At 34.8% G+C, this 26098-nt stretch overlaps 1 protein-coding gene and 1 long non-coding RNA gene across 3 annotated transcripts in view; one reads left to right on the forward strand and one right to left on the reverse strand.

Moving 5' to 3' along the window:
- Positions 1–26098, forward strand: part of ASCC3 (activating signal cointegrator 1 complex subunit 3) — a 326479-nt gene that overhangs the window by 122053 nt on the left and 178328 nt on the right. For both annotated transcript variants that reach the window (XM_082405191.1, XM_082405192.1), the window contains one exon: positions 20283–20447. In XM_082405191.1, coding sequence (XP_082261317.1) covers positions 20283–20447 — 165 coding nt within the window. The remainder of the gene's footprint in view (positions 1–20282; positions 20448–26098) is intronic.
- The window catches only part of LOC309634846, a 151406-nt gene that overhangs the window by 14738 nt on the left and 110570 nt on the right, over positions 1–26098 (reverse strand). The gene's annotated exons all lie outside the window — the stretch shown is intronic.

A 26098-nucleotide genomic window follows, 5' to 3' on the forward strand; every position in this document is an offset into this window, starting at 1 on the left:
TCAGGTAGTATAAGGCCTCCAAGTTTGTTCTTTTTCAGAGTTGTTTTGATTATTCCAGGTCTTCTCTTTTCCATATAAATTCTATATATTGTGGTTGATTTTTGATAACTTTTTTCCATCTATTACTATGCAATTTTACCTAGTAACCATAGAGAGAGAACATGTTATAAACGTGTGAATTGGGGGATTGTAGCTGTTTATTTTTAATTATTTTGCAAAACTTGAACCTCCTGAAAACATTGCTTTAATGGCAATGGAAGCCGAAGTGACTAAAAGAGATTAGAAATATTTTGAAAAGTAGGGAAAGATATCTACAACACCCTAGGATTATAGATCTTTTTAAAGTATTTAATTATTTTTAATACTTTTAAGTTTTGTTTCTCTTCTCTTTTCAAAGCACATTCTTTCATTGCAGAAAAACTTTAAAATAGGTAAACAAAAACATGTCCAATTGTAAGTTATTGTAAGTGTATACTTTCTACTTCTCATTTTTGTGCTAGTATATATACATGTATTTAATGAATGGTAGTATGGCATAGTGGTATGTGGAAGTTAATTCATTTTATACATGTGAAGTGTTTAGAATGGTGCTTGGCAATAATAAATTCTTAATAAGCGATAGCTATCGTTTAATAAAACCATACAAACAAGCTGCTCTGTATTCTGCCTTTTTTATTATTTAACAAGGTACCATGAACAGCTAACCATCCATGTCAATAGGTATATGTGTACGACAATTTTAATGTTAACTAACTGAACAAGCAGATTACTGATTGTTGCAAAAGGACCACCCAACACAAACCTGCCATGTATTCCTCATTAATTAAATTGGGAACATAGAGCAGTGCTGTTCAGTACAGTAGCAACTAGCCACATGTACTATTTAAATTAAAATTTAATAAAATTAAAAGTTTTTTTCCTCATTTGTACTAAGCTCATTTCAGCCGCTCAGTAGTCACCAGTGGTTACCAAATTAGATAATGAAGTTATAGAACATTACTACCATCACAGAAAATTCTACCGGATAAGGACAGTATAGTGCTTAAGGAAGCGCTGTGGTAGTATAGAGAGCAGAAGCTGAGGCAGTGTACATGCATGCACATGCAGTTTCTTTTGTTATGGGGCATGCAGCGTTCCAGTATACAAAAGGGTCCTGGGACAGTTGAGAAAGAAGCCAGGTGTCACTCAGCCACTCCCCTTTTGCAGAATTCAGACCTACAGTCTCTGGGCCTCAGTTTAAGGGAATGTTTACAAACATCAGCCTTTTCCGGTTCTGAACCAATTTTGATTCAATTCTCAATTGTACAGTTGAGAATTCCCTGCTTCTAGATTCCCAGGGTCCTGCAGAGCCCTCTCCTCATAGTAGTACACAGCATTGTATGGGTATTTTATGTTTTATTTAATTCTTGCTTGGATGTTTGTTTACAGTGTTTTCAAACTTTTCCTGTTAGAGAAATCAGAAAGCGTGCATGATTGGTTGAAGGTTGCGAACAGCCCTGTAGAGCACCAACATTTTAACACATTCGAATTAGTAATTGGAAATAGCTTTTTCATCAATTTGTCATTTCAAACGTTGTCATTACAAAATTATTCTTGATGCTATCCTTTTTTATTATTATCTATAGTCATATTAGAAACCAGCTTAATTTCCAGTCCATGTCTTTTTATATTACATGTCTAGGCATTGAATTTCCATATTGCTATGTTGATTATATTTTGCTCTGGAAAATACAACAGCACAGTTTTACAGCTTACTTATAATAATCACCATCCCTCCCCCACCTTCCTCTCCCACCCAGTGCTATATTTTGTATGAGGAGCTAAAAAGAAAATAACATAAATTTAAACTGCTTGATAAAATATGGAATAAAAAACTAAGAGGAAGTGAAAATGAGGCACAATGAAAATATTATCAGCACAAAAGAATTTGTTTCAACTTCTGGATGTTGTACAGATCTGAACTTCTGCCATGTATAACTAAGGACATTCAGGATAAAAATCATTGATCTAGCTCATTAAAACACTATGTATCTTTTTAATCAGTGAAGAAAGCTAATCATTTAAAATCACTATTTACTAAGCTACTTAAGGATAATTTTAAACCAGTTGAAAAACCCAGAGTCTTAATGGTGAAATCTAAATATTATAGGTATTGATTTAGTTTAGAAATTAGTGTGGTATTTATATTTGTTATAGTGTTGCTTCTTATTTCTCTAGTTGTCTTCTTTGTTTGGTTTTGGGATTGGTTTTTTTAATATTATTGGTTTTTTAATATTACTGGTTTAAAAGACAACAACGATATTCTTTTGTATTTTGAAGGCGATTCTTGACTGTTTAAGCTTAATTTTTCAAGTGACTGCACAAGCGTAATTAGTGTGTTTTTGATGGCAGTAATGATTTTTCAGTCCTTCATAAATCTAAACGTTTTGCTTTTTCTAGTTTTTTTAATTTGTATTTCAGATTTTGTCGAATTAAGCAACTAATAACCAAAATGAATTTTTAAACCTCCTTTCATTAAGAGACATATCAAAAATTGGGAATAGAACCTGAAATGTGAAAGCTTTGATCTCTAAGAGAACAGATAGGTTTTTTTTTTAATTAATTAATTAATTAATTAATTAATTTTTAAAAAATGTGAGAGTGCTCTGTAAGCCATACCAGTGACATCATTTAAAAAAAAAAATTATAGCATTTAGAAATTGGACTCATGGAGTTTGCACTTAACATTATTATTATTTTTTTTAATGTTTGAAACATTTATATTAACATATTTCCATACATATTTCCATACAAATACAAATATAAGATTTTTAGAAATTTCATGTAATGTCTGAAACATTTATATTAACATATTTCCATACAAATAACCCAATGAAAGTTTAGTATTAGTTGTTTTGTTTGTTTGTTTTTTTATACTGCAGGTTCTTATTAGGCATCAATTTTATACACATCAGTGTATACATGTCAATCCCAATCGCCCAATTCAGCACACCACCATCCCCACCCCACCGCAGTTTTCCCCCTTGGTGTCCATATGTCCATTCTCTACATCTGTGTCTCGACTTCTGCCCTGCAAACTGGCTCATCTGTACCATCTGTATCTGAGAACAGATAGTTTTAAAAGGCTTAACCATATGTTTATACATAATGGAATTAGAAGCCTACCACTTTCAAAATCTTTGATGAAATGTAAATATTATTTGCCAGAATAACTTTCCTGCATTAAAGGCATGCCATTAAGAAGTAATGAGAGTTCTATTTTGAAGACTGTCTCGTTACTTTTATTAGTTAAGTAAGCTATAGATTACTTGGAAGCTTCATGGAGTTCTTAGTGTTAGTTATTATTTTTACTTTTGCAAGGTTTAATAGCTACTCATAAAATATGTTAAAATTCTTTGAGTAAAAATGCCCATTTCTATATATAAACTACTGTTTTCAACTCTTTTGTTCTTAATATACTTGGGTTGGAGGGGGTAGTGAGAGTGCTATAATTTTTGATGCATAAAAATCTGTCTAGCGAATGCAAATTATTACATGAGATCCTTTTCTTAGAGAATAATTTAAAAGCACTCAGGAATCGAACTACTTTTGCTTTCACTGAAAACTTTTAGAACAACTTTGCCTATTCCCTAACTTTGCCTAATATTTTCTGCAAAGGTATTCTTTTGCAGAAAAATAGCTTGTTTCATAGTATTAGAGAAATGAAGAGAGGAGTGAGAGTTATATTCTATTAATGTCTTTTTTCTTCTGTTGTATTTGTTTTACATCAACATTTAGTTACTTTTTTATCATGTGATTATTTCATATTCTTATAGACATTAACTAAATAAAAGTAGCAAAGTAATTAGAAAATTTATTTTTAAATTAGTTCAAGACCCTGCTTGCAAAGTGTATCATGCTAACTTACTGAAATACAGATCAAAAGCCAATAGAAAGTTTATTATTTTCTTCTTACCAAAGTGAAAAATCAGAATTTCTTCTATTGCAAAATTATACTACAATACATAGCATCTTTAGAAGCAATCTGGTTTCCCTATAAACAAGGACCTAAAAATAAAAGGAAAAGTCAAGATAACTATGATGCTCATCCCAAGTATTCTAATTACTTATTAAATTTCAGAAAAATCCTGCCACCATTAAGTGGTAAGATGGGAACTCACTAACCACAAATATTAGTATCATTTTGAAAAAATTACTTCTTTTTCTCAGGAATATGACATACGTGTATTAAATATTAAAGGGTAGATTATCTATGTGGTCTTTCATAATTGCAAATTCCTTAACATAAGTATTTTTCTTTAGTTCTCAAAGGCTATCTAATGAAATCTGAAAAATATTTAAAATTTTTGGAAGGTTAATTATTGTCAATAAATAATAGGCCTCAGCTTCTAGAATTCCTTTATATCTTGTTTTTTGTTTGTTTGTTTGTTTTTCTTTTAAGCTCTTAACTTATCTTACAGCTATTGGGGTTGAATCTGTAAAAAGGAGTTTGACACATAAGTAAAAGTGCTGGCAGCTAATGACCTAGAAAAGATAGATGAAGAGGCTAGCCAACTTTAATTTTCTTCTACTATATTATCAAATCAAGTCAGAAAATTTTTCTCAGAGGGTAACTTGTAGCTGTATTGCGTATTTCTTAATGTTTTATTTGTGATTATCTCATCCTGAGCAAGGAGATTAGTAAGGAGAAGTAAAATATGTGACACATGGGGAATTTTCTGTAGTATATGTTTTTATATTATATTATATATATATATATTTTAGAAAAAAGTCATTGACTATATTTAGCTTAAATATAGCGTATATTTAAATATAAGGTAAATATAGTCAATCCAGCACCAGTTTCTATTGATTATTGATTTTATCTCCTGAATATTTCTTACATTTATCCATGTCCTCTCCATCTTCACCAGGACATCTGCCTAGTCTGAGCCTCCAATCATCTTTCATCTTGATTACTTTTATAGTATTCTAACTGGGGTACCAGCATCCAGTTTGCCCCCTCCAATTCTTTCTCCACAGATAATCAGAAAAGCAACCTGGTCAGTTTCACTCCTTCCCTTCCTACTCCCATAACTCCATCCTATGAAAAACAACAACAATCAAAAGAAAAGCCACTCATAGTTTTCCAGGCTACTGTAAGGAGTGATAAGAATACAACTTCTGGAGGTGGCTAAAAAGGCTGAGTAGTCTGCGCCTGCCCGTCTTATTTCCACTAGTCTCCAGTCTTCTCATCCTCTTTGCTCCAGCTACACACTGCCTCTCTTCAGTCTCTCCCATCCATTTTTCTCCCACATGCATGCTCTATGCCTGTAACTGCTTCTGCCTATTACTCTCTTTTTTTTTTTTCCTTCACCTAATTAATTCCCTTTCATCCTATAGATGTTAAGTCACATGTCACTTTCTTATTAAAGGCTTTTCTGATTTCTCGGGTTAGGTCAAATCTTCCTATTATAAATTGTTTTAACACTGCATAGCTTATTCTCAGTAGCTCATCACAAGTGAAATTTTGTATTCTATGGCTTTTTGATTAATGCGTATTGCCACTCAACCTTCACTACAATGTAAGCCCTATGAGATCGAGGGCTGTCTGCCTTTATCTTTCCTCACATAGTGCATGGCATCATTGCGATGAGGAGGAAGAGAATGATACTGATGATCTTAGAAAACCTAATTGATCCCTATTTTATGTCAGGCATTTTTCTAAACATTTTATTGGATTAATCTGTTTCATTTTCATTATAACCCTATGATATGTATGTACTGTGTTTTGGTTTTTTTTTTTTAATTTATGGAGGAAACTGATTTGTAGTAGTAGAGATAATAAGTATCTGATAAATGCATGAATGAAAGATACTGAATGTGTTTTTATTGAGCATTCACGATATATTGCAGATAATGTATTGATAAATGAGACATGGCTATAAGAATACTAAGAAGTGTTGATAAATTTGCTTACAGAAACATAGGTTTCAGTCCATGGTCATAGGACTACCCACTCTGCTTTGCTTTGGAGGAAGTTAAGGTAGGAGTCCTCAGCTATTGCCTGTGAGACACAAGGAAGTGAAAAGCTGGCGTGTTCTGATGGGCAAGGCCTGGGAGGTAGAGGGAGAGAGGCAGGAGAGGAACATTATAAAAATCTGTAAGTCCTCATTGCAGAATGTTCAAGTTATATTCATTCCTCTTTGAGTGATACTCTGAGATACAATTGTGCTCTTCCTGAAAAGATGAGGATACAGGCCACTTAGCTTCCTTAGCTTACTCCATAAGGAGCCATCAAGATCCCACCTTTCCTCAACAACATTCACCCTAAGTGAAGTAACATCTAGATACCAGAAACCTGGAGTATCACCCCCCGAGGCCACAGGGCGGGCAGTGGGGGTACCAGTGCCTTCTTTGTCCAGGACTCAGTAAATGGGCCCCTTTCTTGTATACGCTTTCAGATTTTTCAGTTTGGTAAATTTACGTGAACAGAGTAGGGAAGAGAGCATTTCCCTGGCTAATTCACAAAATCCATTATGTCACAGTATCTTAAGCATAACTTTCTAAACCTAAATACCTATTTGGTAGAACACAAGTTGTGTAAATCCTGCTATTAAATGTAGAAGTATTTGTTCTACTTTTTTTTTTAAACATCTTTATTGGAATATAATTGCTTTACTACTTTCTTATTAGGCAAGGATAGTTACCACCAATATTGTGGAGTTAATAATTACTATCTGCTAAAATATATAATCCATCAACAGTTCTTGAGTATGTACCATGCAGCAGACCACTTGAAGACATTGTAGATACAATAGCTGTCAAGAGAGTCACTGCCCCTGCCTTGTCTGTGCCTGTGGTTTATTAAGGGAGACAAATATTTAAGCAAGCAATACAGTGTAATAGATGCTGACAGAGAAAATATGAGCACATATTTTCTGTGTGTGAGATGCTGCAGAAGCCTATGTAAAGGAAATAGAGTATTGTGGTTTAAAAAAAGCCTTCTAAACACTTCAGCTCAGGAGCTGAGAATGTAGAGAAAAATATGTATATGTGGTTTTTGTTTTAGTTTAATAATAATGGGATCATATTTATGTACATATGCGTATGTGTTTGTATAAAATGCATAATATTTTGCCTTTTCGCACTTAATATCAGTGCGTGTAGATCTACATTATTGCCTTCTAAAGAACTTCATGCATGTCTGTCTGTCTGTGTGTCTTTATTCTTGGGTAGAACTTTGGAAGTGAGATTGCTGGACCTAGGGTTTGTGCATTTAAAATTTTGATAGATTTTGCCAGTTTGCCATCCAAAATGGATCCACTAGTTATACTTAATATCTCTATTAAAGGGTGAGTTTATGCAAATTGATGATGTAAACCCAAACACTGAATACAAAAATAGACTCTTACTACAAGGGAAAAATGCAAAGTTTCATAAAGTAAGATGTTAAACATTACTAACAATCAAATAAACGCTAAATTAAAATACAAAGCTGTTTCTCCATGATAAATTAGTAAAGGTAATGAAAATGCCCCACACAGACAAAACTACACTGTAATTTCAGCTCTCAGCCATTGCAGATAGTGTGGTAAAATCTTTCTGGTGACTGATTTGCTTAAAAGAAATCTATACAGTATAGTGAAAAACAGTTTACTTAACTGAATAAAGAATGGATATTGGAGTCCTGGGGTCCTGGAAATTTGACAGATTTAGCATTTTCCTACTACACACACCAGTATTCTTTTTTGGTAGTAGGCATCCTAACAGGTGTGAGGTGAAAGATCATTGTGGTTTTGATTTGCATTGCCTGATTATTAGTGATTTGAGCACCTTTTCAGGTATCAGGTGCGGGTTCATGGGAGCCTGCTGGTAGGTGCTGTGAATGCTGTCTGAGGCTGTGGGAGCCGCCCTGCCTTGGGCTGCTGGAGCTGGTAGGTGCTGGGGGTAAGCCGGGGGCCTGGGTTTGAGAGAGCCTGCAAGGGGACACCTAGGACCTTGGGGTTGGCCTGATTCTGGGACCAGCCAGCTCTGGGACTGAGGTGAAGTTGGGCACTCGCTTTACTTTCGTTCTCCAATGGGGAAGGTATCTCTCTCTGAGCCGTGTTGCCTGGGCTTAGAGGAGGAGCGATGGGGGTAATGTGAATCTATCTTTCCTACCTTCTTACTGCGTCTTTTCTTATTTCTGTGCTTTACCTACATGCCGTAATCTCTCACCTGGAATCCTTAGCTCTTGCGAAGCAATCTTTGTGTGCAGATAGTTCTTCAAATTAGTGTTCCTAATTGGAGGGGATGAACACTAGAAATTCCAATGCCGCCATTTTGCTGACATAACTCCCAGTTTTTCTTTTTCAGTTAGGTGTTAAGAAAGTTTAGAGCCGGGTTTTGTACTTAATCATGGGTATTATATTAGCTAATTCTTTGGGCATATTTGCTTTTCTCCTTCTTTATCACTTTTCTAAGCCTTGTTTTTATTGAATATGAGTTTCTGTTAAACCACTTCAGCACCAATAACAAATAATTGTTGTTTGCTCTTTTTCTGTGCTATAAGTTTGTTGGATTGTAGGAAATGGAAGGGAATGGAGGAAAAAAATGCATAAAAATGTATAATTTCACTTGGTTCTGCACTGTAGTGATTTTGGTGCTGTATGTGTAGCTTATACGTGTAGTTGTGGGCAGATTCAGTGGCAGTTGCTTGAACAAGGTTAACTGCCCCCTCAGAGGTGACCTTTGCATTTCATAACATTGTATGAGAGAGCTTAGACCACATTTCACTTCTTGGCTGTGTTTTCACCTTGAAGTATAAGCTTCTAAATTTCTTGCCTTTATCTTTGTGTTCTTAACCATAGACAAATGCCTGAAGACATTGAGTTGAGTGAGTTAATCACAAACTTTTAATGAGAAGTTCTTTCAATACCCATAAATTATGATTAAATAGTACACATGTCCTGCCTTTTTAAAAAAATAAAATAGAAAGGATCCAAATAATGGAAGTAGGTTAACAATAAGGACAACTAATTTCCTTAATTGCAGTCATTTTCGGCAGCTTATGTCCTGCCATAATTTCTTCATAAGATTTTAGAATCCTCCTTTCATCCATCTCTTCTTTCTGATAAGAGACCCCAAACAAACTTTTGATTAATTGTTCTTGAATTAGTAAAATCTCTCAGTATTGAATGTCTTGAATTAGTTTGAAGAGATGAAACTGGTATTATCTTGGTATTATCATGTTTGTGGAGAGCTGCAGAATACATTTGTTTTAGCTCATCACATGGGAGGTTTTAAGTTTGGTATTACGATGTGGTATTTTAAAGTGTTTCATTTTAGTAAGAAATCGGTCCTCAAACTGAGCTCTTCACATGCAGCAGGAAAGAGGTGGTGACTATCAAATGTTCAAAGTCATAGGAGAGAGGATTTTTCCCCCACTTTTTTTTTTTTAAAGGTAAAGCTATTTTAATTATTTATTTATTTATTTATGGCTGTGTTGGGTCTTCGTTTCTGTGCGAGGGCTTTCTCTAATTGCGGTGAGTGGGGGCCACTCTTCATGGCGCTTCGCGGGCCTCTCACTATCGTGGCCTCTCTTGTTGCGGAGCACAGGCTCCAGACGCGCAGGCTCAGTAGTTGTGGTTTACGGGCCCAGCTGCTCTGCGGCAGGTGGGATCTTCCCAGACTAGGGCTCGAACCCGTGTCCCCTGCATTGGCAGGCAGATTCTCAACCACTGCGCCACCAAGGAAGCCCCTCCCCCACTTTTAAAGGGCACATATACCAGTTTGATTTGAAAAAAAAAAAAAAAAACTGCTTTATAATAAACCAAGGAAACCCATTCACTATGAGCCCTATCCCAATTGTACAGGATAGAATTTACAACAGGGCAGGTTTCTACCACAAATTAGTCATACTCAAGAACTATCTTTTATGAGTGAGCAGAATAGGAATCATTGTTAAGTTGTATCAGACCCTTGCTCTATGAGACTTTAATGGAACGAAATCCTGGGGTATTATGGACAAGCAGTTAAAATGATGAAAGCAAGGTCTTTATGGCTTATACACACTGTAATATAAGCAATTTTTGTGTTTTTTTCTATTATGTGTAATTACTTAAGTTTTAGGGTAACCAAGCATTGTATTCTTTATACACTTATGTTGAAGAGGCTAGAGTTCAGTATATAATGTTCTGAGATTGTTGGAAAGTTTTAAATCAACAAAAAGAACTGCAAGGATAATTCTACTACAGTTATAAACACAATTCTACTACAGTTATAAACACAGAACAAAGTATTTTCTTAAATGTTCAATTTTGAATTATATATTACAAGAGCTTTTTCTCCCTTACCCCCAGCACTCCATGCTCTGTTCCTTCAAAAGTATTAGGTTTTCATATTGAATTATACTTTGTTTCTTTATTTAGTAAATCTTTACCTTTGAACTTTTAAGTAAAAGTAGTATCATACAGATTTTTTTCCCTAACATCAAAATGCCAAGATACATGTCAGATTACATTCTTTATGATTTTGCTTGACCGTATCTGTACTTTCAACAAGAATATGCATAAGAATACATTTGTACTTGAAGATTTTCTGATTAACTTTTATATTTTCATTTTATAATTGAAAGCTGTGGTCCTTGACATTAAATAAGTATAGCTAGATACTTCAGAAGACTTTGTGCTTTATATGTGTGAGTGTGCACTCATGCGTGTGAATTGGGGGGAGAGGAGGGAACATAAAAAAGGTAGAAAAGGAGTAGTTGGAACTAACTGATTTGTTGTAGTGTCCCAAGGGGCAGGTATAATCTGCAAGCTGTCAGGTTCTATTACAGGGGCTGTTGCCATCAATCAGAGCTGACATTTGTATAGCAGAGGTTAGTATAACTGTAATTATAGGTGTGTTTATGGAATTTAAACCATGTGACATTTTAGATTTTATCCTTAAATTAAAACATTCATATAATTTATAAGCTTGTTGGTTGAGTAAGTATGGGATTATGTATTTTAACAAGGACGATAGACTTCCTAAATCCTGCAAACTGTTGCCCGGTCTACATCTATAGCATTATAATGTGATTTGTAACAACTCCCAGCTGACTGTCTTCAACACAGAAAATGTATTAAGCAAGCATTCTTGAATATTGTCCTTTAGCTTAGTTAATAGATTCCCTAACATTTTCAACTAAATGTACAATATTTCATCAATTGTAAGACATTTAAAAACTTTATTTGGTAGTCTTTTTTTAACTTCTTAGTGACACATAAAATGAAGGTGTGGCTTAAAATTAATAGCTCTTGAGATTTGATGAATTATAGTAATATACTCTTGGATTTTAATGACTATATTTTGGTATTTTACCTTTCTGGCTTTTAAAAAAGTCATTTATGTTATGGGTTTAAACAATTAAAAACTTTTTCTATAGTCTGAATACCAAAACTTTCAAAATCAATTTTAAATATTATACAGGTAAGAAAGTCTACTTTCATTTTCTTAATTTCTTGTATTCCTTTAACATTTTAAATCTAGTTTTAATTTATAGTCATCTGCCTCAAAGAAGAATACTGCTGCAACAGTCAAAATGTTTTAAAAACAAATGTTTAAAATTCAGTAGGATATCAGTGTGACTTGTATAACTTTAAATAGATATAACAGGATTTGTTAAACATAAAACAGACTGCCTTTAGACATCACAAACATTCTCTGTGTCTCAATGTTCATTGCAGCTCTATTTACAATAGCCAGGACATGGAAGCAACCTAAGTGTCCATCAACAGATGAATGGATAAAGAAGATGTGGCACATGTATACAATGGAATATTACTCAGCCATAAAGAGAAACGAAATTGAGTTATTTGTAGTGAGGTGGATGGACCTAGAGTCTGTCATACAGAGTGAAGTAAGTCAGAAAGAGAAAAACAAATACTGTATGCTAACACATATATATGGAATCTAAAAAGAAAAAAAAATGGTTCTGAAGAACCTAGGGGCAGGACAAGAATAAAGACGCAGACATAGAGAATGGACTTGAGGACACGGGGAGGGGGAAGGGTAAGCTGGGGCGAAGTGAGAGAATAGCATGGACTTATATATACTACCAAATGTAAAATAGATAGCTAGTGGGAAGCAGCCGCATAGCACAGGGAGATCAGCTCGGTGCTTTGTGACCACCTAGAGGGGTGGCATAGGGAGGGTGGAAGGGAGACGCAAGAGGGAGGAGATGTGGGGATATATGTATATGTATAGCTGATTCACTTGGTTATAAAGCAGAAACTAGGGCTTCCCTGGTGGCGCAGTGGTTGGGAATCTGCCTGCCAATGCAGGGGACACGGGTTCGAGCCCTGGTCTGGGAAGATCCCACATGCCATGGAGCAACTAAGCCCATGAGCCACGACTACTGAGCCTGTGCATCTGGAGCCTGTGCTCCGCAACGGGAGAGGCCGCGACAGTGAGAGGCCCGCACACCGCGATGAAGAGTGGCCCCCACTCGCCACAACTGGAGAAAGCCCTTGCACAGAAACAAAGACCCAACACAGCCAAAAATAAATAAATAAATAAATAATTTTTTTAAAAAAATTAAAAAAAAAAAAAAAAGCAGAAACTAACACACCATTGTAAAGCAGTTATACTCCAGTAAAGATGTTAAAAAAAAAAAATTCTCTGTGTCTTAGGCTGGATATGTATTGCTGTTAGTAATATAATTTCAAGACTATGTTTTTCTGTATAATGAATTAATTTATTGGAATTAGAAGGTTTTATGGACTGGCCTATCTTTGAAAAATATGAATATGGAAAGACAAGAATAGATTTTTTTTAATAGACAGCAACAACAATAACATTAAGGAAATACGGGTATTAGGATTTCTAAATTAGGTGTCTAATTTCTCTTCTTGGTTCAAAGACTTTCCATAAATATGTTGAACTTTCTTATCTTTTTGCTTTTGGTACTTATAGAGGTCTCTGGTTGAGAAGAAGATTGATAAGTGGGCAGGAAATTGGCCTAAATTTAAAAGTTGTCATCTGTATTTAAAAAAAAAAAATCCAATCAGTAGGCTGAGGAACTTGGACTTCCATGTAATAATTTCATATTTGGTACCTTCCTCAAGATGCTTGCAGCATACATAGAAAGATCACACAAGAGATGATATGTGGTTCGTGCATATTAGAAGCACAAAGAACAAATTTTGCTTATTTTTTCTTCTTAGCCTGGAATATCCTTCTTTCTTTCTTTGTCTGGCAAACTCTTATTCACCTTTTACCTGTTCAGTCCAGGTATCCCTTCTTGCCATTTAACTTTCGATTTTAATTGTAAGTTATATGTAATTATAAGAGCATGTATGTGCATAGCTTACTGTTACTGAGTAAAATACACAATCAGAATAGTACAGAAATTGTAAGTGAACAGCTTGATAAAATTTTTGTAAAGTGAATATACTGATATAAGCACCACCCTGATCAAGATAAAAATATTACCACACCTCGGAATCTGTCCTCATTCCTCTCCCATTTGCTGTGTCCTTCTTCCTTCCCAGAGGTGACTCCTATCCTAGCTTCTAACACCTTACGTTAGTTTCACCTGTTTTAAAACTTTACATATATGAAATTATATACTATGTAACTGGATTCTTTCATTAACAAGATTTTCATGTTTTTACCATGCTACTGCATATGGTAAATAAAATTCATTTTCATTCTTTTATAATTGTTTCATCGTATAACTATGTTACAAGTTATTTGTCCATATTATTGTTGATGGAAATTTGGCTTACTTCCAATTTTGAAGTATTATAAATAGTACAGCTATTAAAATTCTAATGTACATCTTTAGTTTCAAATAGGTGTGCATTTCTGTTCAGTACATAATATATTAGGAATGGAATTGCTGGGTCACAAGGCTTGCAGATGTTCAACTTTAGTAGGTAATACCAAGCAGCTTTTCAAAATGGTTGTGTGAGTTTGTATTTCCACCGTTATTTCATGAGAGTTCTAGATTCTCTACATCCTGTCTAAACACATGGCATTTTATGTCTTTTATTTTAAATTTTCTGATAGTTGTGTAGTAAATAGTATTTCTCACTCTCTTCCTCTCGCACTCTACTAGTTTAATCTAGTAATTATGTGGGGAAAAAAAGGTAAAATGTGTGTATGTATATATATATATATACTACCAAATGTAAAATTGATAGCTAGTGGGAAGCAGCCGCGTAGCACAGGGAGATCAGCTCGGTGCTTTTTGACCACCTAGAGGGGTGGGATAGGGAGGGTGGGAGGGAGGGAGACATAAGAGGGAAGAGATCTGGGGATATATGTATATGTATAGCTGACTCACTTTGTTAATAAAGCAGAAACTAACACACCATTGTAAAGCAATTATACTCCAATAAAGATGTTAACATAAATAGATAAATAAATTGTTTTTAAAAATGTAAAATGCACAATTGAACATGTTCCTCTTGCACTCTTACAGGTATGTTGAGAAGAGGCTTTGTGATCTCTTTAGTAATTCTTACCTTGAAATTCAAAGAATTCTATTTGGGACAAGTCTGTAAAACTTGGATTCAAGCATGACATTCTTCCTTCTGTGAAACACCACCTCTCTGGTGTGTTTTGATAAAGGGTTGCTGTAGTGTCCAATTAGTGGATTATGCAAATAATTATAAAAAATTCAGCTTAAAAATTTTACTATTTTTCTCCCCTCTTACCCTCCCCAAGGAGGAATATATTTCACTTAGAGAAAAAAAGTATTTGAGTAGTCATGAAACAATCACAGAAAACTAAACATTGTAAATTTACTGTTTACAGATGTAAGAAAAGTTTTTAATAATAAGGTTTAAGTGCTTATGGGATGTAGCAAAAGCAGTTTTAAGCTGGAAGTTTATAGTTATACATTAAGAAAAAAGAAAATTCACAAATAAACAACCTTACTCTACAGCTCAAGGAACTAGAAAAAGAATACAAATTAAGCCCAAAATTAGCAGGACAGAAATAACAAAGATCAGAGCAGAAACAAATGAAATAGAAACTAGAAAACAGAAGAAAAGATCAATGAAACTAAGAGGTGGTTTTTTTAAAGACAAAAAGTATTAGCAAACCCTTAGCTAGACTGACTAAGGAAAAGAAAGAGAAGATTGAAATAAATAAAATCAGAAATGAAAGGGGAGACATTACAAAAAATACAAAGGATCATAAGAGATTACTGTGAATAATTATATACCAACAAATTGGATAACCTAGAGGAAATGGATAAATTTTTAGAAACATACAACCTACCAAGACTAAATGATGAAGAAATAGAAAATCTGAACAGGCTTAATACATCACTAATACATTAATAGAATGAAAGATAAAAATCACATGATCCTCTTAATAGATGCAGAAAAATCAGTTGACGGTATCCAACATCCTTTCATCATAAAAACTCTCAACAAATTGGGTATAGAAAGACTGTTCTTCAACATAATGAGGGCCATATATGACAAACCTACAACTAACATCACACTCAACAGTGAAAGGCTGAAAGCTTTCCCGCTAAGAGCAGGAACAAGACAAGGGTGCCCACTCTCACTACTCCTATTCAACATAGTACTGGAAGTCCTAGCCAGAGTAATTAAGCAAGGAAAAGAAATAAAGTTCTTCTAAATCATAAAGGAAGATGTAATATGGTCTCCGTTTGCAGATGATATGATCTTATATATAGGAAACCCTAAAGACTCCAGCAAAAAACTTTTACAACTAATAAACAACTTCAGTAAAGTTGCAGGATACAAAATCAGCATGCAGAAGTCAGTTGCATGTCTATACACTAACAATAAACTATCTGAAAAAGAAATAAAGAAAATAATCCCATATACAATAGCATCAAAAACAATGAAATACTTAGGAATAAATTTAACCAAGGAAATGAAAGATCTATACACCAAAAACTGTAAGATGCTGAGGAAAGAAATTGAAAAAGACACAGATAAATGGAAAGATAGCTCATGTTCATGCATTGGAAGAGTTACTATTATGAAAATGTCCATAATATCAAAGCGATCTATGGATTCAGTGCATCCCTATCAAAATTCCATTATCATTTTTCACAGAAATAGAAAAAAACGATTCTAAAATTGTTTTTAGAATTGGAACCACAAAAGACCCCAAATAGCCAAAGCAATCCTGAGAATGAACAAAGCTTGAAGGCATCACACTTCCTAATTTTAAACTATATTATAAAACTATAGTAATCAAAAAGTATGGTACTGGCATAAAAACAGACACATAGACAAATGGAACAGTATAGAGAGCCCAGAAATTAACCCACACATATACCATCAACTAATATTTGACAATTGAGCCCAAAGCACTCAATTGGGAAAGGATATTCTCTTTGATAAATGTATGGGGAAAAGTGGATAACCATATGCAAAAGAATGAAAATGGCCACCTATTTTATACTGCTTACAAAAAATTAACTTGAAATGGATTAAAGGCTTAAATGTAAGACCTGAAACTATAAAAATACTTTAAGAAAACAGAGAGAAAAAGCTCCTTGACATTGATCTTGGGAATGATTTTTGGATATGACACCAAAAGCACATGAAACAAAAGCAAAAATAAGCTTCTGCACAGCAAAAGAAACAGCGAAATAAAAAGGCAACCTATAGAAGGGGAGAAACTATTTTGCAAACCATCTATCTGATAAGGGGTTAATATCCATACAACTCAATAGCAAAAGAAAAAAAAAATTTAAAAATGGACAGAGGACTTGAATAGACATTTTTCCAAAGAAGACATACAAAGGGCCACCAAGTACATGAAAAGGTGCTCAACATCACTAATCATCAGGGAAATGCAAGTCATAACCACAATGAGATATCACCTTACAGCTGTTAGAATGACTTGTTACCAGAAAGACAAAAGATGGCAAATATTTGCGAGGTTGTGGAGAAAAGAGAACCCTTGTGCACTGTTGGTGGGAATGTAAATTGGTACTGCCACTATGGAAAACAGTTTGAAGGTTTCCCAAAAAGTTAAAAATAGAACTACCATATGATCCAGCCATTCTACTTCAGGGTATATATCAGAAGGAAGTGAAATCGCTATCTTGAAGAGATATTTGCTCTCCCATGTTCTTTGCAGCATTATTCACAATAGCTAAGACATGGAAACAACCTCAGCGTTCACCAAGAAATGAATGGATAAAGAAAATGTGATATATACATAGAATGGAATGTTATTCAGCCATAAAGCGGTGGAAATTTAGCCTTCTCCCACAATATGGATGGACCTTGAGGTCATTATGCTAAGTGAAATAAGTCAGAGAAAGACAAATACTGTATGTTCTCACTTATGTATGGAATATTTAAAAAAAAAAAAAAAAAACTCAAAGAAACAGAGAGTAGAATGGTGGTTGCCAGGCACTTAGGGGCAGGGGAAATGGGGAAATGTTGGTCAAAGTGTACAAACTTCCAGCTATAAGATCGATGTGTTCTGGGGATCTGATGTACAGCGCGGCGAGTATAATTAACATTCCTGTGTTATGAACTTGAAAGTTGTTAAGAGAGTAGACCTTAAATGTTATCACCACACACACACACACACACACACACACACACACACACACACACAGACACACAGTAATATTATGTAAGGGAATGGAAGTGTTAACTAACCTCATTGTGGTAATCATTTTGCAATATATATGTATATCAAATCGTCACATTGTGCACCTTAAGTTTATATATGTTACATGTCAATAATAACTCAGTAGAGCTGGACAAAAAGGAAGGAGAGATAAAGTGATTTCCCCTAGGTCACAGTGTTTTATAAGGCAAAAGATAATAATATTATTAATGTTTAAGTTAATTACCAGATGAGGTGGTTCTAGCAAGTCGTAGGTCCTTTGGTTTTGCTGTCAAACAGATGAAGCATTTTAACAGATTTTTTTTAACACTTTATTTATTTATTTATTTTATTCATTTATGGCTGTGTTGGGTCTTCATTTCTGTGCGAGGGCTTTCTCTAGTTGCGGTGAGTGGGGGCCACTCTTCATCGCGGTGCGCGGGCCTCTCACTATCGCGGCCTCTCTTGTTGCGGAGCACAGGCTCCAGACGCGCAGGCTCAGTAATCGTGGCTCACGGGCCCAGCTGCTCCGCGGCATGTGGGATCTTCCCAGACCAGGGCTCGAACCCGTGTCCCCTGCATTGGCAGGCAGATTATCAACCACTGCGCCACCAGGGAAGCCCCAGATGAAACATTTTAAAATTGAATACACCAAATTGTTGGCACAGTAGTGGTGTATAGCATCTCAACTCTGCCATTTTCCCAGTGGTCAGGCTAAAATTGGAACAGTTTGGAATAATGATTTTCATACTCCTGAGGGAATAAGTACATGTATTGAGAGAAATTTGAGTTGACAGTAAAAATATTGACAGTTAACCCATGCCCTAATTCAAGAGCAGATGGAAATGTCTTGCATGAGTTACAATTCATTAAGCAAATGTGACACTTTATTTTCTAGCCATTTTCGTTCAGGGGATTAGAGTAATGAAATGGTAATATAAATGAAGCCACTTCTCACCGTGCTGAAAGTAAGGTATAGAAAACCAAATGCTAAAACGGATTTTTAAGGTTTGGTAGTATAGTTTTCTGATATCTGAAAAATTTTACTTTACAATTTAATCATTACCACATTATTATCTTTGTAGTGTACTTTGTAGCTTTCTTAACATTTATTAATAGTAAGCTTTCTTATTTTATATTTTAATGTGACATGAATTTACAGTTTAGGAGAATTGCTGTTTTTGAAATCACATGGGCATGTTTTTTAGGACTTTTAGTGAAAGGGTTGTTAGTAAGTGATCCCTGGGTATATTTATAATGATATATCTTGGGTTATTTTAAATTTGTCATTTTTCAAAGTAGAAGTTCCATTTAAGTTATTGGAGTATAAAAGAGATGTTAATTAATGCATACTGAATGTTTCAACCCATTTTAGATCTTAAAATTCATTGTACATCTGTTTATACTTAATTCCAAAGCATTTTTTTAAATGTAAAATTTGATGTGATCTCAACATTGCCATTTGGCTTTAGCAAATTAACTAAGTAGCTTTGGATTTGTAGTATTTCACACCTTAGATATGAATGCCTTAATCTATTTCATTATAGTTCACTAATTAATGTTACGTCAAAGTACAACTGCTAAATTTTGTGGTTGATATAGTTCATTTCAAAATGATAGCAGTGATATCTCTAATAATGCAACAGGTTATATTGACAAACTTGGATTATGCATTTGTTAAGAATTATACATCATTTGCAATCTGAAAAAATAAGATTATCATCATTGCCATAAGCGACTTCAAAAACAGACCTGAGGTAACAACAAAAATGTTGAGAACAATCTGACCCCCTTAACCTCTTCACTCTTCAAAGCATAGTGAGTTTTGATTGTCATCAGTCTCTATAAGCTGATATACTGGATAAGAAAAGCTTTGGTTTTGATTTGTTACCTCATGTGTTCTTTGAGTTATATAAGGGCTTATTTCCTAGTTCAGTATTACTGTAGTAGAAGTTTATTAAGCTTTTCTTTTTCTCTGCGATAGTATGCTTTTAGGGGACAGAAACGATTCAATATGTAGAAAGCAAATAGATTTATAATCACAGCTCATGTCAAATGGTCTCTTCTAAGAACTTTACATAAGTACCCTGGGCTTACCTCCTGCTCTTAGTACCCTGGATCTCCGGTGACTCATTGTTTGTGTTGCTATTTTGTGCCAGTTATGCTGTAGTATATGTGTTGTTTTTTAGTATAAAGTTCTGCATATACTAGTTGATATTAAAGGGTAGTTTTTAAAAACTGTGTGTCAATAGTAAAGCTTCCTCCAAATTTGGAAAAGTATAAACAGGTAACCATTCCTAGAGTGGATCCTTGGTTTCCTTTTCATTTCCTTTTAGTGCTTAATTCACTTATTTTTGTCCCTTTTCAAGTAAAAGCCATTATCAGTACACACTTGTTTAAAAGATAGTGTCATTTGGTTTCTTACATTGTAAGACACATTTTAAGTAAGCTTGTGTATTTTGTACACTTCACGCTACAATTTACTGACAGACTACCTTTACTGAGTTTTAATGAGTAACTGCTTAATATCACAACTTAAAGAGAAGTGACTGTTGTCTACAGCGAATCAGATATCATTCTGGGATATTTGTAACACTTTATTTGATCTGTATATAGGTGGTCAATCATATTTCTTTTTGAATAACACAGTGGAAGTTTAAATAATATGTGACCTCTTTCCCCTTTTTAATTTATCTTTTCTTGTCTTATAGATGCTTGTGACCACACCAGAAAAATGGGATGTAGTGACAAGAAAGAGTGTTGGGGACGTAGCTCTTTCCCAAATTGTAAAGCTTCTTATTCTTGATGAAGTTCATTTACTTCATGAAGATAGAGGACCAGTATTAGAAAGCATAGTGGCACGTACTTTACGTCAGGTAAGGGGAAGTTATTTGTAAGCTTATTTTGAGGGATAAGTTTTTAAACTTAAATGTAGCATTCAAAGAAATATTAGTATGTATTGTTCATGGGGATAAAGATAATTTTCGTAGGGAGAAACCTTCAGCTATTTCATTTTTATGTTAAAAGTACCCTATCTTTCTTCCTCCCAGGTCTTATGTTATTGAAGTTTCTTTAAATTAACCAAAATAAATACAGGAAAACTTCTATTCGCAACCTGTGTTTTAAAGCTAAATGTAACTTTGACTAAGCAGTATTAAAATGTGGTAGAACATAGGAGAATATTAATTATTCATCCATTTCTCTCCATGCCTGACCTCTCCCCCCATTGAAAAAAATCTGAAAATGATTTATATTTTCCTTAATATACTAGATAAAATGAAATATCTCCTAATGTGCATAATCTTAATTGTTATTTTTTAAAAGGGACGTGTACTTGTTGTCTCTAGTTTTGGACCTTTGTGGTTACTCATAAATTGTCCAAATCAAAATTGGTAAATTCATCGATGATCTGTGATTGTTTTCTGTCACCCCTCTTTTCATTAAGTGAAAAGATATCTTAAAGTACCCGTGACTATTAAAATGATGTTTGTTGGTAGATTGTACATGTAAAGACAGTAGATGAACACTAGTTTTTTAACATAATCAAGAACTCTAATTCCTTGACTTCGCATCTGTTATTGACTCTGATCCATATTCTCCTGGCTTTATTTTCGTTCTGAAATAGCCAAGACTCCATGACCAGTTTTTTCTTTTGTCAATAGCCTTAACTTATTTATCCCCTGACTCCCTGGCAAAATTCCAATCATGAGTCAACTGAACAGTATGTTTCCCTCCAGTCAGATTGCTAAACACTAGCTGAGATCACACAGGGGTGGTGGAGACTAAGGTCACTACACATTGGTAGACTCTGAATTCACCTGAATCGTTGGGATTTATCCTGTAACTTCGGAGCAGCTTTCCTTCTTTTTTCCAAGCTTCACCAGACTCCTCCCTCCTTTCCCACCCTGTCGTGCCTCATTCTTAGAAGACAATACTTTTTACTGAGTGGAAACACAGGCCTTCGTGGTTGAACTCCCTCAGTTTGCATCCAGAAAAAACCTCCCCACCACCCAGCAAAAGCCTCAAACCCCTTCCCAAATCTATCCTCATCCTTCCATCCCTCATCCTTTAGTTAGAGGCCCCCTGTCCCCTTGTCTTGGACTCCATTCCTTTCACTCTGTAAGTTATCCCTTTTCTTTTTCCTGGGTCTTTGACTTCTCCTTCTCTGTGAGCACTGTGCCTTCAGCTTTAAAGAATTGCAGAGTCCCACCCATCTTTACCAAAACGCCTCCCTCAAACTATCCTGCTCCAATAACTTCTGCTTAGTAAAGCTGTTTTTACCACTCAGCTTCTGGAAATATTAATCTGTATTCAGTTTCCCTTTTGATTTCCAAACAACTGTGGTCTGGTTATTGCTCCAGCATAAGTCATAAAAAGTTTTTTTGTTTTTTGTTTTTTAACCAGTATATAACTCATTATTTCTTCAGAATTGAAACTCTTTTCTCTTGGACTCCATGATGCCACCCTGCCTTGATTTCCTTTACTTGATTTTTTTGTCACCTACTTAGCTGCTCTTTCTCAGGTTCCCTTGCTCTCTCCTTTTCTCACCCTTGAAATGTTTACATTCTCCACGATGTTGGTTTGCAAACTGGCTTTGTACACAGAGAGCAAGGAGAGAACTGAAAAAAGAGGCAGACCACTCCAGATTGGTAGGTGACAGTTTTAATAAGCAAGGGAACTTACTTTTGAGGCTTGTCTTGGGCAACTGCAAGATCAGTCGACCTCTACACCTGCCTTAACTGTATATAGAGGCCTTAACTGACTTCAGTCACATGTACTGTCCAGATGGTCTCAACACCACATTGCTGTCTCAAGGCTGCGTCCTCGGGGAAGCTTCTAGCTCAGGGAAGGCAAGCGGAATGCATATTCCTAGGACAGCAAAGGGGGTGAGGATCCTCTGATTGACAAGGTCCAGCTTGCAGATTAATTGGCGGTCACATCCTCTCAGTGACCTCTTCCAACACAGGACTCTGGTCACTTGCCATCTTCTTTTTTTTATTCTAAATATTTACCCTGGGAAAATAACACTTTTGTGCCTGTGTCACTTAAATCTCTGCATGTAGTCCAAATCTCCCCGCTGACTTCTACTCCTATCCAAACACAGTTATATGTTTCTACTTTGATATCCCATAGACATCTCTTGCTTTAACACGTCAGAAACTCTGCCATCTTCCCTCCCTATTTATATATGGCATCACAGTCTATTTGATTCTCAAGCCCAAATTGAGTGTGTGGGAGTCACACTCAATTGTTCCTTCTTCCTTAACACTCACCTTCGCCCCAATGACTAGTTAGGTGTCAGTTCTTTTATATTTCGTATCCTGAATAGCTCTCATCCAGAACTAGGTATGGGAATTTAATATGAAGGGAGTACAAAATTTGAGGAAGTTCATATTGCATTTTCAAATGTTTTAAAATAATGTGCTTTCATCTGGTAAATCCAACATAAAATTCTGGATGAATTAATGATTTAGCTATACCAAACAAAACTCAGTGCATTAAAGAAAATATAAAAGAGCATTTAAAAAATAACCTTGAGGTGGAGAAGCTCTAAGCAATATGCAAAACTCCAAAGGTTACAAAGGAAACATGTGGCGCATTTGGATATGTAACTCTTAAAAACTTCTGACCAGTAAAGATACCTCCAAAAAGTTCAAATGTAAGACAGAATAATAGAAATTATTTGTAGCACATAAAATAAAGCTTAAATGTCCTTTAAAATTAAAAGGTTATTGTAAACTGGTAAGAAATATGTTTTTTAAAAATTTGGAAAAAGCACTTTACAGTAGAAATAAAAATTCTGAAAATCATAGAAAAGATGCTTAAAAGGAATCCAAATCAACATGAGACATTTCTCTTACATAGATTGGCAAAAGTGAAAAAGAATGTAATTTGAAAATGCTCACTAAACTGTGTTTTTACTTCTAGAAATCTAACCTATGGAAATAATAGCACAGACACATAGCTATAGTAACACCAGTATTCACTGACGCTTTCTTGTTAGTGCAAAATATGTTGGAAACAACCCAACTGTACAACAAAAGAAGAAACGGTTTAATAGATTCCATTAATTCATAAAATAAAATGCCACTATGCAGTCTTTAAAAAGAACGAGGTAGAGCTATATGAACCGGGTTTAAAAGATATCCATGTTATATTCTCATTGAAAAGACACAGTATACAGCACAATCCCATTTGTGTAAAGAAAAAAAATGCAATATATTTATATTCTCATTCACTCCTTTAGTGAACATTTATTAGCTACCTGCTATGTGCCGGCTACACAGTTCTAGGTGCAGTGGATATAGTTAACAAATGAAGTTCTTGCTTACATTTAGATTTTTAAGCTGGGGTAGAGTAGGGTGCATAGATGTGGAAGCATATGCAACAAGCTGTAGAAGTGGTTTTATAGTAGGGATGGAATTAGAGGACTCTTTAGGACATGTTCACTTTTTACCATATAAAAATATGTGCATGCACATGTGCAGATGCACATACATAAAACACAAAGCATTGAAATATTCAAAGTAGACACACAGAAATCAGAGGTTTTAGCTAATACCCAACTTAAGAATAATGTCAATAATACAGGTAGTTGTGAGACAAAGGTGAAGCATGGAGAGGTCTGCCACTGCCATCACTGTTCTCCTTTCTTGCCACGGTGGATCTGCTCTGGCACAGAGTTTACTTGTGAGGTCTCGAAAAGAAGCATGCAGGGCATCATTTACACAAAAGAGACCTATTTTGATCATGGGATTTTTAAAAAAAATTTTTAACAGCTTTATCGAGGTAGAATTGATATACAAAACAGTGCCTATGATTAGTGTATTGGGTAAAGTGAGATTCGTGGTTAACAAAAGGTACTGTTTCCCAAGGTGATACTTCCCAATCATGAGATGTTTTGATTTGATACCTTGATACGTAACATAGCTTAGTGATCTTTTCAGGGAGCCAGGCCACATAAGTCCATACATTCCTGGTTTGTTTGCATTGAGCCACCTAGAGAGACCATGTCCATCAGCTAAAAGCATTACAAAGATAAAGCTTTCCTGCAACTATAGAACATTGGGGGTCAAGTGAATACCATTAGTACATTTGCCAGGAGGTCTGTCATTAGCATGTTTACAAGGGGATTTGACCAGGGCATCTTTCTTTCTTGAGCATTCCCAGTTGAGAGAGAAAATAGATTGCAGGCCTGCTGCTGATGCTTTCTGTACATATGTACACAGACACACACACATTATGTACCATATATACTTTGAAGCATTCGTTATAAATTTATAAATATTTTGTAAATTATGAATGTATAATAGTATAATTTTCTATATATAGTTTATAAACTATGTGAAGTAAAATATATAAAAATTATATATTATAGGTTTGTTTATTACGTATGTAGTATAATTATAAACATATCATGTTAACATATGATATAGGAATATATAATACATTGTATGTAATATGGATATATAATATGTAAATATGTATTAATTCATCCTGCACATTGGCTTCTTCATAATATAGCCAAATTCCAATTGTATAGTTTATCACTTACTATACTTATAAACCTTTGATGACTTGGTGTTTGTTATCTTAAGAAAAATGTTTAAATACTTTAGCTGGACGTTAAACACTACTGAAGCCCTGACCTATTTATCTAATTTTAACTTCTCCATCATATTCCTTAGCTGATGTAGGTTCCAGCCACACAAAACCATTTATTCCTTTCCCACTTTTTTTCCAATGCCATTGGCCCTCTTTCAGAGGTAAAACTAATCTTACTTACGTCAGAGTGTATTGTTAGTTATGAGACGAAGGGTTGTAAATGCAAAATTACATATTATTGCTCCACACGTCCATCTGTTGAAAACTTACTATTCTTTTGAGTCTGCCAAATATCACTTCTTCTATGAAGTGTTTCCTAGTTTACCACTCAGAATGAATTACACCTTTTCTGTGTTCCCTCTGTACTCCCTTTCTTTGCACGTTTTTAGCACTCGTCACAGTCTTCCTTATAATTTCACAACTTAACTATAGGTAATTCTGTCTTTATCTGTGTCTCTCACTAGATTTTAATCTCCTTAACGGAATGATCTATATGATTCTTCTCATATTTCCAGTGTATTAGCTTAGTGCAGTGCTCATAAATATTTTTAGAAAAAGCAAAGTTCCTTTTTGTTTGTTCCTTGTGATTACCAGACATTCCCAGTAGATGGCAGTGCTTTACATGGCACTTCAACAATTTGTAACTAACATAGACACACCATAGGTAGCTATTCTAATGCAGTGTAGATTCTGTTCAGGTTCTGAAGTTGCATGGTGGTACTAGGGACTAAATTCACAACATACTTGGCATGAGTGAAAGAAATTTGGAAAATAAAAAAGTGTAATGAAGCCCTAATCTGTTATATTTAACAACATTGAACTAACATTAGTTGTCATAACTAAATTTACTTTCAGTGAATAGACTTTGTCCAAACTTAGATTTCATGTGAGGGAAAACGCTATAAAAAATTTACTGCCTAGT

Source organism: Balaenoptera borealis (assembly GCF_965194805.1).
Source record: "Balaenoptera borealis genome assembly, chromosome: 9".
NCBI classification, from domain to species: domain Eukaryota; kingdom Metazoa; phylum Chordata; class Mammalia; order Artiodactyla; family Balaenopteridae; genus Balaenoptera; species Balaenoptera borealis.